At 38.4% G+C, this 15,459-nt stretch overlaps 1 protein-coding gene across 2 annotated transcripts in view; it reads right to left on the minus strand.

Annotated features, from left to right (window-relative positions):
- Positions 1-263: 263 nt before the first annotated feature.
- The window catches only part of LOC131032441 (uncharacterized), a 49,842-nt gene continuing 34,646 nt past the window's right edge, over positions 264-15,459 (minus strand). The window contains exons 4-5 of one of the 2 annotated variants that reach the window (XR_009103448.2): positions 485-1,195; positions 264-381 (exon numbers count right to left, since the gene is read on the minus strand). Coding sequence is in view for 1 of the 2 variants with exons in the window: in XM_057963412.2 (XP_057819395.2) it covers positions 704-1,195 (492 nt within the window). In the remaining variant the exon portion in view is untranslated. Of the gene's footprint in view, positions 1,196-15,459 lie in introns of both variants that reach the window. The other variant, XM_057963412.2, reaches the window with a different exon arrangement.

Here is a 15,459-nt window from a genome sequence, read left to right on the forward strand (position 1 = left end):
AATTGAAGGATTCCTTATAGATTAACTAGACAAACTAGGGTAAGTTTTTGATGGAATTGGTGTAAACAATTTGATTATCTTAAGCCAAAGTGTTCAAGTTTTAGGAGGGTTAGGCTGTAGCAAAGCAGCAGTAGCTAATAGTCTGGGAATTATTTCGACCCAGAGAATTGTATGCTGTTTAATGGTATATGTGAAGTGTATGAACTCATAAGCGGCAATATCCAGGCTGTTCCATGGCAGATAAATTTAATCCAAGTTTGAAAGGATGTGAAAAGGCAAAGAAAAACTTTATAAACACTGGAATAAGCTTCCATTTAAGATATAGGTACCAACGAAGAATCCAGTCGGCTATGAGTGCACAAAAAGCTACCAGATTTTTATCTGCAGAATATCCAGAACTTACAGTTTAGAAACTGGAACATAATTGGAATGTACAGTCCCAGATTCTACACTTTCAAGTGCACTAGAAAAACATAATACTTACACTTGGAAATCACCAATTGATATGAAAGTTAAAACTCCATTGCCAGGTCAAATTTGAATCTCTTTAAAGTTTTGCCAGAATAACAATCAACCTGTTACTATTCAATTAGCTGAAGATACCCTCCAATTAATCTGTACACTCTGTATTAAACAATAATGGTTTCTAAATTCTAACAATATTACTATCATCCTCTGCTTACCATATCTAACTACAAGGGGATTAATTTGCTCGGAACTCCAAGAATAGACTCAATTCTTGAAGCAACATGTCATGAGTTCCATACAATGGTTTATTTTTGCTTAGCCAATCCCTTTCTGCAACTGAAAGTCCAGCATTGCGAGTCCCACCTAGAAGCATCTCATCTTTAAATACACTTACAATTTGATAGATGCCTGTGCGAAGCACATCAGCCATTGCATAAGCTTTTTTATGTAAAGTAGACTTCTTTTTTAATGCAAGCCCCTGTTTTTTCCCCGTCTCAATAATTCCACCTCTTGATGGTAAATTCCACCTGATGCTTGCAGGCCCCACTAAACGCATAGACTGGATGTTGCTCCGTTTGCCTAGGTACACCTCAACAATAAGCAAGCATGATAATAATGTAGAAACAACTATACCATTATAGCCACTCAGTTGAGCAACTCCAAATCTGTCTTCTTCACGCGAGCAGGACGTCAAAGAAGCTACAGTTCTTGCACACCATGAACAAAGCTGCAAAAACAAGAGATGTTGGATAAAAATCAAGTCAACGTTAAAATATTAAAGTCAAGTAAGTTCACAAATCATAAGCAAAGTTATTTCATCCTTTCACTATTAAGTGAAAATTAAAAGTAAAAACTAAAAAGAAAATGATAAAGACTTCTATCATCCTCTGAGAACCACATTTTACTGACAAATTGAAAAAAATTACTTGGTTCTCATCGTTCAAATTGAGATGTCTATTTGATATTTAAGAACAAATTATGTGATAAATCAACGTGCAATTATACACAAATGCACTCTTGATTGGAGTAACATGGATGGAGGAAAGGACAAAATAGTTGAGCTGGAAATATGCACAGCAATAACATAAAAACATTCAGAGAAAACTTCTTAATCCTATTAATGCACCCACTCTCTCATAGTTTTTACAAAGGCCTTCCTAAGTCCTGTTGCGACCTATTTCACACATCGCCCCATTGCAAATGGGAACCCCCAGTAGTTTGCTTTTTAGGGTTTTGTCTTAGCGTTGCAATTTCATAAGTCTCTATTTTCGAGAGTTTAGAGTGAGTTTTTTTAAGAGTCCCCTTGAGCCAAATAAAGAATTCTTGCCCCAATCAGTGCCTAGACATCACCAAAGCACTCAAAAGGCACGAAGGACGAAGATCGCAATTGCTTTGAGTCAATTCTGACACCTTCCTATTTTTTAGGAATTCTGCTTTTTTGCTTTTTCGTTTTTTTATTTTTGGCACTTTGGGCACAATCCAGGAAGCAGCTTTTTGGCTTGATTTTTGCTTTTTTGTTTTTTTCTACTTTTTGTAAAGTAGATTTAGGGTTTGGTCCCTTAGGTCATGGCATCAATGCCCATGTCTTCAGAGTCAAAAATTGTGCCTCTGAGTATAAAAAGTAGGATAAAATCTCCAAGCTAGGGCTTAGTTCCAGATGTCCCAGAGGAGCAACATGGCAGAACAAACAAGAAAATGGTAGATTAAACTTGAAAATGGCAGAGATGATCAAGGAATTCAAGAAGCATGGCACATAGACCTATGTCCAAACCTTCATTAAGACCGCCCTAGCTTGGGAGTTGGCATTGTCCAACAAGCATCAAAGTCCGCCATGGAAAAGCATCTATCAAATTCGTCTAATGATGAGCATGGCTGGAAGACTACTCAAAGTCTGCCACATGAAAAGCAACATGCCAAGAGAGCTTGAACTCCGACCTGCAGCAAGCAAGCATGTCCAAGACATATTCAAAGTCCAACCTGCACATAGAAAGGATGTCCAAACCAAGGCAAAGTCCGCTAGGCATGTAGAAAGCATGGCAAAGAAGCCATCAAGTCCGCCTTGTCCAAAGCATGGGTGAAGTCCGCCAAGAGGAAGGATGTTCAAACATACGGTGAAATTCGCTCTTGCACATGTCCAATCACCTCTAAAGTCCGACCTAGGCATATAAAAATGTCCAAACAAGTATCAAGTTTGCCTTAAGGTATGTCCAATGAGAGATGAAGTCTGCCTTGGTAAAATTGCACAAGATTGAGCATGACAAAGACTATCTAAAGTCCACCTTGGAAGAAGATGGGACATGGCATGAGGATTAAAAAGAAAGCATGGTCTAAACATTGGTTAAGTCCAACCTCCCTTATGTCTAAACAAGATGAAAATCCACCTTAGCCTAAGCATAGATGAAGTTCGCCTAGGGAGATTGAAGAATATGTCTTAATAAGTTGGAAGTCTGCCAAGAAGAATGTCCACTTAACATCAAAGTCCGCCCAAGGTTAGGAAGGGTTGGAATTCAAATGTCCAAACGATTACAAAATTTGCCCAAGACATAAAGGACATAGCCAATGAAGAGGTAAACTCCGCCCAGCAAAGAGGAAAGATGTCTAAACAAGATGAACATGCAAAGCAATTTCCAAAGTCCGCCAAGCAAGATGAAAGGATTGTCTAAGCATCTACAAGGTCCGCCTAGGAAAAGTTGATGGTGGCAAGGTAAGAAAATTAATCAAAGAGAAATGGCATAGAAATTAGAAAGTCCACCTTGGCACTAGCACTCTCCAAGTCCGCTTATGGAAAGATGAGCACCAAGTCCTCCTAGATGGGAAGATGAAATGGCTAGCCAAATGATGAAATCAGGCTAGACATGAAGATAATCAAGTTCATCATGAGAAAGAGAAAATCGCTTAGAGCAAATAAATTTGACTCAAAGCACATGGATAATTCACCATTGATCAAGATGAAGGGGTTGGAAAATAAAATACATGGAAATATTTTTATATTTTTCCAACACTTAAATTATTTTCAAAGGGAGAATAAGATCAACACTTAGAAAAATTTTGGAGAATCATCTAAAAGATTCTATGCCAAATCGCCTTGGATGAAGAATAAAACTTTCCATTTTGGAAGAAATAAAACAAGGCTAAGTTCCATGAACTTGGATAAAAACAAAAAAACAAAAAAAACAGGAAGCTTCTAAAAATCGAACTTCTCAACTCCATATCAACTCAACTTGTCCCTTTCAAAATTCATTATCAAGTTTGAAGATTGGAGTTTGATTTTGGAAGAAGTTTTCTCTCTCTTGAAGTTTTGGAAGATTGAATTTTGAAGAAGTAAAATTTTCTAAGTGTTGGAAGAAAGAAATAAAGTGCTTTTTCTGAGTTCAAGACGGAATTTTCAGAATTGAAGGTAGATTTTCAGTCACAAGATCAAATTTGAAGATCCAGAATCCAAGTTTGACTGATTACTTCCACCCTCCTCCTGTCTTATTCATTCATTTCATGAAATTTACCAAATACTTGGCCAGATTCTTCCACTTTCAGTCTGATTATTCACAGATATTTAGCTCTTTGACAGGCTGAAAGTAAAATTTTCAAGTAAAAAGGATCAAAATCAAAGTTAGAACCTTTGAATTTTCTCGAAAATAATGTTAAATTTTTATGTCTTTTGCAGGTTGATGACTACCAAAGGAGCACCTTCGAGAAAAGCACAAATGAAGTTTGCCAATAAAGGGTTGCAGCCAAAATCGAAGATCAATTCTAAATGGAAGAATGTCACAGACACCAACCTCAAGCACGTTGATTTCAAAGAATTCAAGAAGAGAATGTATGGGCACGATGGGTACCTGCCAACACCTATTGCCCGCCAGATGATGAGAAATGGCATCATCCAGGCAACTGGATTTTCACCAGCCATGGAATGTGCAAAACTGATGGTCGAATGTGCTATTCACTACAACGCACAAGAAAGAGAGATCATTGCACCTGATGGAAGAGTTTTAGCTCATCTTGGAGATTTAGCCATTCATGAAGTGTTTGGGATACCAAACTACAACAGAACTTCATATAAAACCAAAGAAGACACCCAAAAACTTTATGATGGCCAACCTGACCTCTGTGCAACAAATGTCAACAAGTCATGGTTAGAAAAGCCTAGGGCTTCCCTCAAGAAAGTGCCAAAGAAGCTATTGCGCACAGACTTCAAAAAAGAATATGGTGACATCATCCTACTGCTGAACAGAGTAATGGGCAACCCTCAGGGTGCACCATTCGAAACATGGATGTATTACTTCATCGATGAACCTAAGGCTAAGTTCGATGAACCTGGATAAAAACAAAAACAAAAAAAAAAACAGGAAGCTTCTAAAAATCAAACTTCTCAACTCTATATCAACTCAACTTGTCCCTTTCAAAATTCATTATCAAGTTTGAAGATTGGAGTTTGATTTTGGAAGAAGTTTTCTCTCTCTTGAAGTTTTGGAAGATTGAATTTTGAAGAAGTAAAATTTTCTAAGTGTTGGAAGAAAGAAATAGAGTGTTTTTTCTAAGTTCAAGACGGAATTTTCAGAATTGAAGGTAGATTTTCAGTCACAAGATCAAATTTGAAGATCCAGAATCCGAGTTTGACTGATTACTTCCACCCTCCTCCTGTCTTATTCATTCATTTCATGAAATTTACCAAATACTTGGCCAGATTCTTCCACTTTCAGTCTGATTATTCACAGATATTTAGCTTTTTGACAGGCTGAAAGTAAAATTTTCAAGTAAAAAGGATCAAAATCAAAGTTAGAACCTTTGAATTTTCTCGAAAATAATGTTAAATTTTTATGTCTTTTGCAAGTTGATGACTACCAAAGGAGCACCTTCGAGAAAAGCACAAATGAAGTTTGCCAATAAAGGGTTGCAGCCAGAATCGAAGATCAATTCTAAATGGAAGAATGTCACAAACACCAACCTCGAGCACGTTGATTTCAAAGAACTCAATAAGAGAATGTACGGGCACGATGGGTACCTGCCAACACCTATTGCCCGCCAGATGATGAGAAATGGCATCACCCAAGCAACTGGATTTTCACCAGCCATGGAACGTGCAAAACTGATGGTTGAATGTGCTATTCACTACAACGCACAAGAAAGAGAGATCATTGCACCCGATGGAAGATTTTTAGCTCATCTTGGAGATTTAACCGTTCAGGAAGTGTTTGGGATACCAAACTACAACAGAACTTCATATAAAACCAAAGAAGACACCCAAAAACTTTATGATGGCCAACCTGACCTCTGTGCAACAAATGTCAACAAGTCACAGTTAGAAAAGCCTAGGGCTTCCCTCAAGAAAGTGCCAAAGAAGCTACTGCACACAGACTTCGAAGACGAATATGGTGACATCATCCTACTGCTGAACAGAGTAATGGGTAACCCTCAGGGTGCACCATTCGAAACATGGATGTATTACTTCATCGATGAGATCACCTTAGGAGTTAAAATGTTCAATTGGTCCCGAATAAATAGTGATAATTTAGATGAACAGTTGAAGAGCTTAGAAAGGACAAAATCATTTTACATGAGCTCCTACATTGTCTTCCTGTTGGCCAGAAATTACAAATACACAAGATTGATTTGCAAAGGTGTAGTAGTCAACGGGGAGAATAAGTTCAAGTCATATGACTATTACCCGCAGTTGCAACTTAGTGAAAAGACCCACTTCAAGCGGGTAAATGATGCATTCCTGATGTATATCACAAGGACACTACAAGGAGGAACTCATCAAAGGCTTTCTCATGAAGCCAAGAGTTTAATCAGCAAGTATGGATCTTGGTTTATCCAATTTCCAAAATTCACATACATAAGAGTTCAAGGTTTTATTGGTTGTCCTTATCAACTTCCAATCTATCCTACCAACAGAATGGTCCTACTTGAGGTCCTTAGACAGTTGGAGACATATCAGGGCTTCCAAAGAGCAAAGCAGAAGGCAGCTATTTCCTTTCCTTTCTTCATTGGAAATATGTTGGAGTCTTGCCCAACGGCACAAGCAGTTGGGAGTGTCAGACTTGAGATGCAATGGTACCCTTTCACATTCTACCGGTCTAGGGCTGATTATGACCCTCACAAAAATATTGGGGCAGTAAATGGAGAAAGGTACAGACATAGAGTAGACCTAGAAGATTTTTGGGCAGGGGTTGCTGATGAGTTTGACATCAGGAAAAGACTATGGTCCAAACTACTAGTAAGCTTGATCAGAACAACTGAACTTTTTCATGTGCCGGATTAGTTGGAAGATGACGGAGAATACACTCAGCCTCGCTTTGACTAGAATGCAACTCTTCCTCCTGTGAGTTGGTCTAAACCAGAGCATGCAGATTTGGCTACCTTAATGAGGCCAGTGGTCAAGTATTCTAAGTGGTGTGTCGATCAACAAGTTCATGGGCTAGGACGAAAGAATATAACCTTGACTTATAACCCAATGGGTGAAACAGAAGCATATTCTTAAAATGCAGAAGCATCTCAAAATGTTGAATCCAATGAAAGCATTAACTCTAGGGAAAAGAAGAAAGAAGTTGGAATCTCTTCAAGGACAAAGGGCAAGACAGTTATAGATGAAGGACCTGCTCAAAAGAAGCAAAGGCAAGAACCATCTCGTTCTACCGCATCTAGGAATAGAAACAATGTATTAACTATTGATGAATCATTAGCTGAGATAAAAATTCCTTCTCCGGTCCATGTGGAAAATGTAGAGTCAATCCAGCAGGAAGATGAATGTCATGTCCCCTCTTCAATGACAGGCTACAAGGAGTCAAGTCCTAGCCTACAGTATTCCCCAGGCTAGGATTAATAAATTTAACAAGGGAATGAGTGAATAATTTTATTAATAGCCCAATAAGCTAATGATTGGAGATTAAATGTTATAACTCATCATTATGACTTAAGTTGGAGACACATTTAAGTTACAACGTTATTTCTCCTAGGCAAATTATTATGGGGATCAATTTAATAATTTACACATCATTGGAAATTGTGCCTAAGTTTCTTAAAGAGGATTCTAGATGGATTGATGCTTTTGTTGAAGCTATTATTTAAAGGGAGATCGATGCTTGATAATGAAATGGATATTCTAGGCAATGAATTTCAAGAGGGAATGATTACCCCTCTTCGAGGAGGCCAAAATATGCCATGTGAAGAGAATGATCAGGAGGAGGAAGGCATTGAGCAACCTACGATCCCTGATTGGCTGAAAGAAAGACTGAAAATAAAAGCACCAGTGGAAGTTCAGGAAGAGGAAGATGACACGGCCAATTTCTTGGCCAAATTAGGAGAGGTTGCTGCAAAGAAGCCTGCCAGGAAGTTTTCCACAATCCAGAGAGATGAGACACGTTGTCGAATAGTTCAAATCGTTGTACCAAAAGTGAACAACTCAAAAGAAGATATAACCCATCAAGAGTATGAAATTACCACCTTTGACTTGGGACCTACTACAAAGGGTCAGGGGGTAGAAGACTTAGACAATTCAATTGCATCCATGAAAGCCAGAATAGACAAAGAAGTAAGAAAGAAAACAGAATATAAGAAGGAAATTGAGCGTCTAAAGGAATACATTCGGCACCTGGCCAAGCCACTTAACCAAGGTGATGCAACTATCCCTCTACTTCCGAATCCTTCACAAGGAGCAACTGAAAATCTTGATGAAGAAAAGGTAATAGCCAGAGAAGCCAAAGAGTGGATTGCTAGCAAAAGAGAAGAAGCAGCCACGTTCATGGATAAATTGATGTTGACATTTGGACAAACCTCCTTCTTACTTTCTCGAATTGCAAACATGACAGAAGCATGGGTCGACCTCCAAGATATTCAGGACAGAGTTATACCGTGCCTTAGAGTATTGAAAGGCATGCATAAGCAAGAGTTGATTGATAAGGAGATAATTGCAGTAGGGGCTGCCTATGATTTCAATGCATGGCATTGGGCATTAGTTGCACGCAGCGAAATCTTAGAGAAAGTAAAGGCTGAAACTGTTAAGACCGAGGAGCAAATGAAAGAAATAGGGAGTAAAATTCTCCTCTTAACTGCTGATTTGCTTGAAAAAGAAACCATCCGGGAAAGTGATATGCAGCTGGAAAATCTCAAGCTCAAAACTCGAGATTTTCTTCACAGTCATAGGACCAGTCCTGAAGCAAAATTTGACCAAGGCATCAGAATTCTTGTCCATCCGAGATGCCTTCCAAAAACAAGAGCTAGAATGAGAGATTGTATTTGCCAGACGACTTGGACAGATGGGAATACACGATCAATATGCTGCCACATGTCACCATGGAAGAGGTCGGCTCAATTGTGTCTAGATTCATTGAACATACTGCTGCTCACGAGGATAAGGATGTGCCTTCCTAGGAGATGGCTAATTACGCCACTGGTCTAACATGCATTTGTCTCTAGTTTTAATTTGGGAAACTCTATCTAGGGTTGTGTTGTCTTAATCTCAATCGCTGATCTTAGATTGATCTCAACCTTTCATTAGTTTTCAAAAATCTATATAAACTCTCATTCTCTCATTTCATTGTTGTGGAGAGATTGATGAAATTGTTGCTCAGAGCTACTGGAATAATAAAAAGTTCATTTGCAGATTTGCTTTGAAGTCTTATTGTTATTAAGTGGTTGCATGGTTGCATACTTTCTTCAACAGTAGAATAGAATATAATAGTGTTGCTTAGAGTAAATTTGCTTTCAAATTTGTTAGATGAATGAAGGATTTGATAGTTTAGATTGGTGAAACTCTTGCTCATACTTTCTTTGGATGGATAATTTCCGTTCAATGTGTAAAGTTAGCCTGAGCTTATGATGTGGATGCCTTAACTTTTACTTGGAGTAAATATTGTTCGATTGATGGTATTATTCACAAGTATAAAAATCTTAAGCACAACCTTAGAAGATTGCACCTGCTTTGTGTAGATGTCCAAGTGTGGTGAAACAAAGTGTCGTTATTGATTTTTCCCAATCTTTACCGTCTCTTGAGTTCATAGGAATAGCTTAGAAGGAGCATAGAAAATCTGAACCCTTATCCTTTTTTTGGAGTCCAAATCTGAAAATTCAAAACAAAAAAAAGAGAGCATTCATGGCCATATTCGTCTAAGTCCCAGCTTGTGAATGATATTGGTCAAGCGTAAGTTCCCCTTGTATTTCAGCATACATAACCAAGGAAGCTATCCAACATAAAGTCGCTCGTTCGCACATATAGACCTTGGAGTCGCCTTGTGATCTTTCTCGCAATCTTCACACAAGTAGTGATTTTGTTCAGGAGAGAATAGAGTGTCCTTGGATATTTTATTCTAATGTTCGGTGAATGATAAAACGTACACCACCAAGTCCTAACCCTAATATGTATTTATCTATATGTGTTTTTATTTATGTGCACATATGCATACACAAAAATGAAAATATACACAACTACCACAACAATGCAGCCTTCTCATACCTATAAGGGAAATAAATGAAGATTGCCACTAAACTCTTCAGAAATGCAGGGACAATTACATTTAAAAAATTAACAGCGGTTGAGTACGATTCTCTTAAAAAAAGGTCGCAAGCTCTTATTCTTTTGAAACAACGCCCAAGTCTGCACACTGGCTCACAGGCTCCTTTAATGACCTTCAAATATAATTATCAATATTAAAAAAAAAGCCCATCAAATATCCAAGCCATGAGCTCCATTTCCCAATGGTGCATTTACATTTGAAGTTGATATCATAGTCGTTCCTACGTCTGAGATATGGCCATCTTTGCTGCCCACATTGCATGTCTGCGCATCATCTCCATAACTACTTTCCATGTCACTATGCTCCTTTTCTATCTTTGCCAAAATTATAGGACCATCCAAATTCACATAAAGCCCTCATTGTCTGCTGAGCAACCTTCACAAACTTGCCCTGATCAAAATGGTCTCCAAAGCAATTATTGCCTTATATAGGTTCATGCACATAGTGAAATGTAACATCTTAAGGACACGTTAAATAAAGTAATGCAAGCTTTCAAAATGGAAAAAATGTGATACAGTAACATAAGCAACGCCCGTTTGCCCCTTCAGTGAGGCAGAATTGCATCCAAAGATTTGAATCTGAATTTTCAAAAATATGTAGGAATTGGTTGGGAGATCCCTTGTCAACAAGAGCTGAATTATGTCATCACCCTTAAGGCCATCAGCGAATATTTTGAAGACACAACTTGCAGGCTCCCATAAACAAAAAAGCTAGAATCATTAGCCTACAGACCTCACACAAACCTAATTATACATTGGACTGCAATTTTCACGCTACAATTTTGGCAACTCACAAGGTGTCTCTAGCATGTGGAAGATGAAGAAGCCCAAAAGCATGTGGTCTTAATCCATTAAGCATGAAATAAGCAGAGAAGAAGAAATACAACAACCTTCAAACCTAAACTGAAAATTCAAAAAACACCTACATTCTGCCTGGCTGCTCCACTACCTCTCTTCTTGTTGGAAGCATTTATTTGAGAAAACAAACTAATCTAGGTTGCAACAACTTATTTGCAAAAAAAAAGGCCTAACACTGCCAGCAACCTACTCAAACTCACTCATTTGTGGGCATGGAGAAGTATCTGCCTCTCCTGATAATAATACTCCACAATATCAATTTTGAAACAGAACTAGACAGAAATTGTAAGAAGAAAAATAGCAAAACTTTATACCTTTTCAATTCCCTGTGCTCTGCTGACTGAATCCTTAGTTGAGTCTGCCATTCACCATTATTGGAATGCCAATTTGCACCAAGCAAGGGATAGGAAAGAAATTTTAGGAGCTGAAGCTCTTGCTCATGCTTCCAATTAAGCATGTATAGTGGCTTAACACTGCTCATTGAATGCTCCTGTTTTTTGTTCTCATTGTTTAGGGAATGCCAATATTTGGCTTGAAGTGGACTGGACTTCCCATAAAAGTCTTGAATCTCAATGGAATACCGGTGTTGTTGCAAAATAACAGGAATGTGTTCCAAAAATGAGGCTTCTCAGTGCTGCAATCAGACACTACATACATATGTTCCCCTTCATCTAAAAGATGACTATATTCCTCCCTCAAAAATAAAAAATAGATCCATCTTCTGTGTATCCAAAAGTTCATCAGCAGTCCCTTTTTTAATATCCTCGGAAAGGGGTGGTTTTATACCAAGGCCAAAACCTTGTTGCTAAAGCCATCTCTTCACATTTCTTCATCAACATGAAGAACATACTCTGTGGAAGATAGAAAACAGGTCCTTGATATGCTTCCTTCATGGAGGCAGATGTCTCTCTGATACATACTGCTACAATCATCTTCAAACTGTGAAGATTTCTCACGAATTCCCTACCAAGTCAGCTCTTCTGTAGTAGGCAAAGAGTCTTGATCTTAACTAACATCTTCTATATACCAAGAATCAACCTGCTCTGCTACAAAAACTGAAGATAAAGCTGCAATATCTTATCTTCTCTTACTAGGGCAAAAAATGCTACCATTTGCACACTCATCTCACATGAGGAAAACTTGATTTTATACCACATGCTTTTCTATTTTAAGGCATGTTCAAAGCATGAATTTGACTATTTCCATTCCACTGCAGCAAGTTCAGAAAAATAAGTATTTTTCAAATAAGACCTTGATATATTTGGGATACCAAGCTGCCTTTTGAAACCTATCAACTCATTAGAAAAACGATATAGTTACACTACAAGCTTCTAAAAGGGTTCTACCACTAATAAATGGATCATTAAATTAATTTCAAAATCAAAAGCTTTTAGACAATAGCAAAAACCCAAATCTGGTAAAGGACGGACATCAATAGGTAGTCTCTCCCATGTCCACTTGAATCTGAAATCAAAAGCAGGTGTGGGCTCCACGAAAGCTCTCTTTACTGTGGTGAGATGCTAGATCAATGACAAGTTGCCCACCCTTTCCTTAAGCTGTTCGTGAAACAAAGTTCCAAGTCGATCCCAGTCTGTAATGGAATAAAGTGCCAAGCCTTTCAACCAATCAAATTCTCTTCCCTTCAAAGATGAAGCCAACAATCTAAGAGCCACATCTGAAGCTACAATATCATGTATCATACACAAATTTGCTACATATGAAATGTGGTCAATGAGGTACATAGTCATCTCCATTCAAATCAGGCAATGCTGTTAAAGCTGATTTAGGAATGGGGATTCCCTTGTTGTACTTACAACGGTCCAGCAAAATTCAAAGCCACAAAAGGCAAAATTCTAGGATTGGTGATCATATTTTAGATTGAAAATGATTGAGTTGTGTTGTGACCTTTTTCACACATCGCCCCATTGCAAATGGGGACCCTCCCTTTTTTCCTTCTTTCTAGGGTTTTTGTTAGAGCCTTGCGACCTTCAGGCATTGGTATTGCCAAGTTTGTCAGTTTTGAATGGTTTGAGTCTTATGGATTGAAAGTTAGTTTTTTTTGCAAGCCAAGTGATAACTGAGTCTAGACACCATCAAAGTGCCTAGAAAGGCCAAAGGACGAAGAACACAATTGATTTGAACGAATTCTAACAACTTTCTAATTTTGGAAAGTTTGCTTTTTTTGCTTTTTTCTATTTATTAGGAAGTTCCGTTTTTGGCATTTTTAGCTCGATCCCCAGAATAGCTTTTTTTAGAAAGCTTTCCCTATTTTTTAGAAATGTCTTCTTTTTGCTTTTTCGGAGTGGGGTCCTAGGGCTTGCACCGGTACCACTGACTAGCATCAATCGCAATCGAAAATTTTCAAGTTTTGACCCAAAAAACTAAGTTCCTACATTTTAGGGGTCATGGCGCTTCGGATGGGTTACCTGAGTATAGGTTTCAAATATCATGCTAATCTAGCTAAAATTGATTAAGTTATCAAATTTTAAAGTTTTCCAAATATTTCTCTAAGTTTGGCTAATCGTGTTTGGTGTCTAATGTTATGTCAGGAACTCCAAAACTCTGCCCCATGATGGAGACTCACAAAGTCCACCCTACTCTTGATAACATTGGAACATGACTCACAAAGTCCGCCCTATGGATGATGTTGATGGTGCAAGGAAGTCAACAAAGTCCGCCCTCCATGGTTCCTAAGTTTGATAAAGTCTACCCCATGATGGAGACTCACAAAGTCCGCCCTCCAAAGTCTGCCCAAGCAATTCCGCCCATGAAGAAGGTCCAAGGAGGCAAGGAAGTCTGCCCAAGGTGATGAGTGAGGGTGCCTAACTCCAAAAAAGTCCGCCTTCCTAAGATCATGGATCAAAGGTCCGCTTTGCAATGAAAGTTTAAGGTTTCTCAAGTTTCTCAAAGTCCGCCCTAGGGGTGAGTCCAAAGCAAAAGCATAATCATGTTCCTCTTGAAGTCCGCCTTGAGGTAAAGTGTCATCAACCCCTCCAAAGTCCGCCCTAAGGTGAGATAAGGAGCAGGTAAAAAGTGCATAAGTCTCACAAAGTCCACCTAAGGAGATGGTAAGTGGTGTGTGAACATGAGAAAGTCCGCCCTCCTACAAAGACCAAGTGCATAAGGCAAGGAAAGTCCACCTAGGACTAGTTTGCAGTGGGGAGTGAAAGGCATGAAGTCTGCCTTCCTACTTGGGAAGAGAACAAGTAACACTCAAGCAATGAGCCATAAAGATGATAAAGTACACCCTTGACAAATGTGAAAGGTGCACAATTTTTGGCAAAGTCCGCCCAAGAATGTAAGAAGCAACTTGTGAGAGGTGCAAGGAAATGATGAAATCTGCCTAAGATATGAGCATGAACTTCACCAAGTCCGCCCTCCTTGGTGCCTAAGATGAGCAAAGTTCGCCCTTGGTTGAATGTAAGGTGGATAAGATCAGTGAAGTCCGCCCTGAGTAAGGTACATGCAGTTAGTAAAGTCCACCTTGGAGGTATTGAGAAAAGAAGCAAGTGAAGTTTACCTTGAGGATGAGGAAATATGGCTAAGTGTATGAAGTGGTGCCAAGAATCAGATCAAGTCTGCTCAAGAAGTAAAACATATGGTGCATGAAATAGATAAAGTCCACCCAACTCATAAGGAATGGTGCACACATCCCTCCAAGTCCGCCCTACCTCAAGTGCAAGAAGAAACACTTCAAGTAAAGTCCGCCCAGCAACATTTTGCAAAGGGAAACAAAGTCAGTCAAGTCTGCCCTCATGAGAAACATGCTAAATTTAGAGAGAAGGAATATTCCTATGTGATATCAGCACAATCTCTTGATCAAGTTCAAACTAAGTGCAGATTTGGAAAGTTTTTGAAAGAATAATATGGAGGATCAAATTCGATTTGCAGACTGAAAACCAAAATAGAAACTTCCATTCAGACTGAGATTTATAATTCAGTTCAACTGAGATTTAATTTAGAAACTTTTTCTTGCATTTTGAAGGACTAAAGACTAAAGTAGAAACAAAATTCAAGAGGATCTTCTTTGTTTCTAAATGAAGAATTCAAACTCCATACAAATACTTCATTCATCTCTTTCATTTCAACAGTTCGAGTTTGGAGAGCAAGATACTTGAAGAGAAGATTATTTCAGAGCCTCAGGAATAGTTCAAGGATTTCTTTTTCAAGGCATTTACAAGAGGGAGAAGTGAAGATTTTCACACCAAGCATCCTTTCTACTCATTTCTTGTCTAGATTTTGAAGGTGACAGGGATATTCGAGGCAGATTGGTTAAGTTTTTCAATCTAATTTTCAAATTTTGATGGAGTTTTCATGGAAAATGGAATTGGTTTTCACAACTTAGTTTATTTTTCAGACATTTCCCTATATCCAAATCTGATTTCATTTCACGAATTTTGGGACTAAGTTGTTCATTTTCAGAGCAATCAAAGGCAAATTTCAAGTCAGATTGAGTTTTCAAGGGTTTCTAAAGTTTCTAAGTGTTTGCAGCTTGTTGAAAGCTAAAAGTGTTTGGAGAATCAGAGCATACTTGGCCATCAAACCTTCAAAGTTTACGCTCAAAATGAGGATTCTAATTTATTTTCTTTTGGTTTTGCAGGTTTTGGATGATGGCTGAACACGAT

This window comes from Cryptomeria japonica, chromosome 11 (genome assembly GCF_030272615.1).
Source record: "Cryptomeria japonica chromosome 11, Sugi_1.0, whole genome shotgun sequence".
NCBI lineage: Eukaryota > Viridiplantae > Streptophyta > Pinopsida > Cupressales > Cupressaceae > Cryptomeria > Cryptomeria japonica.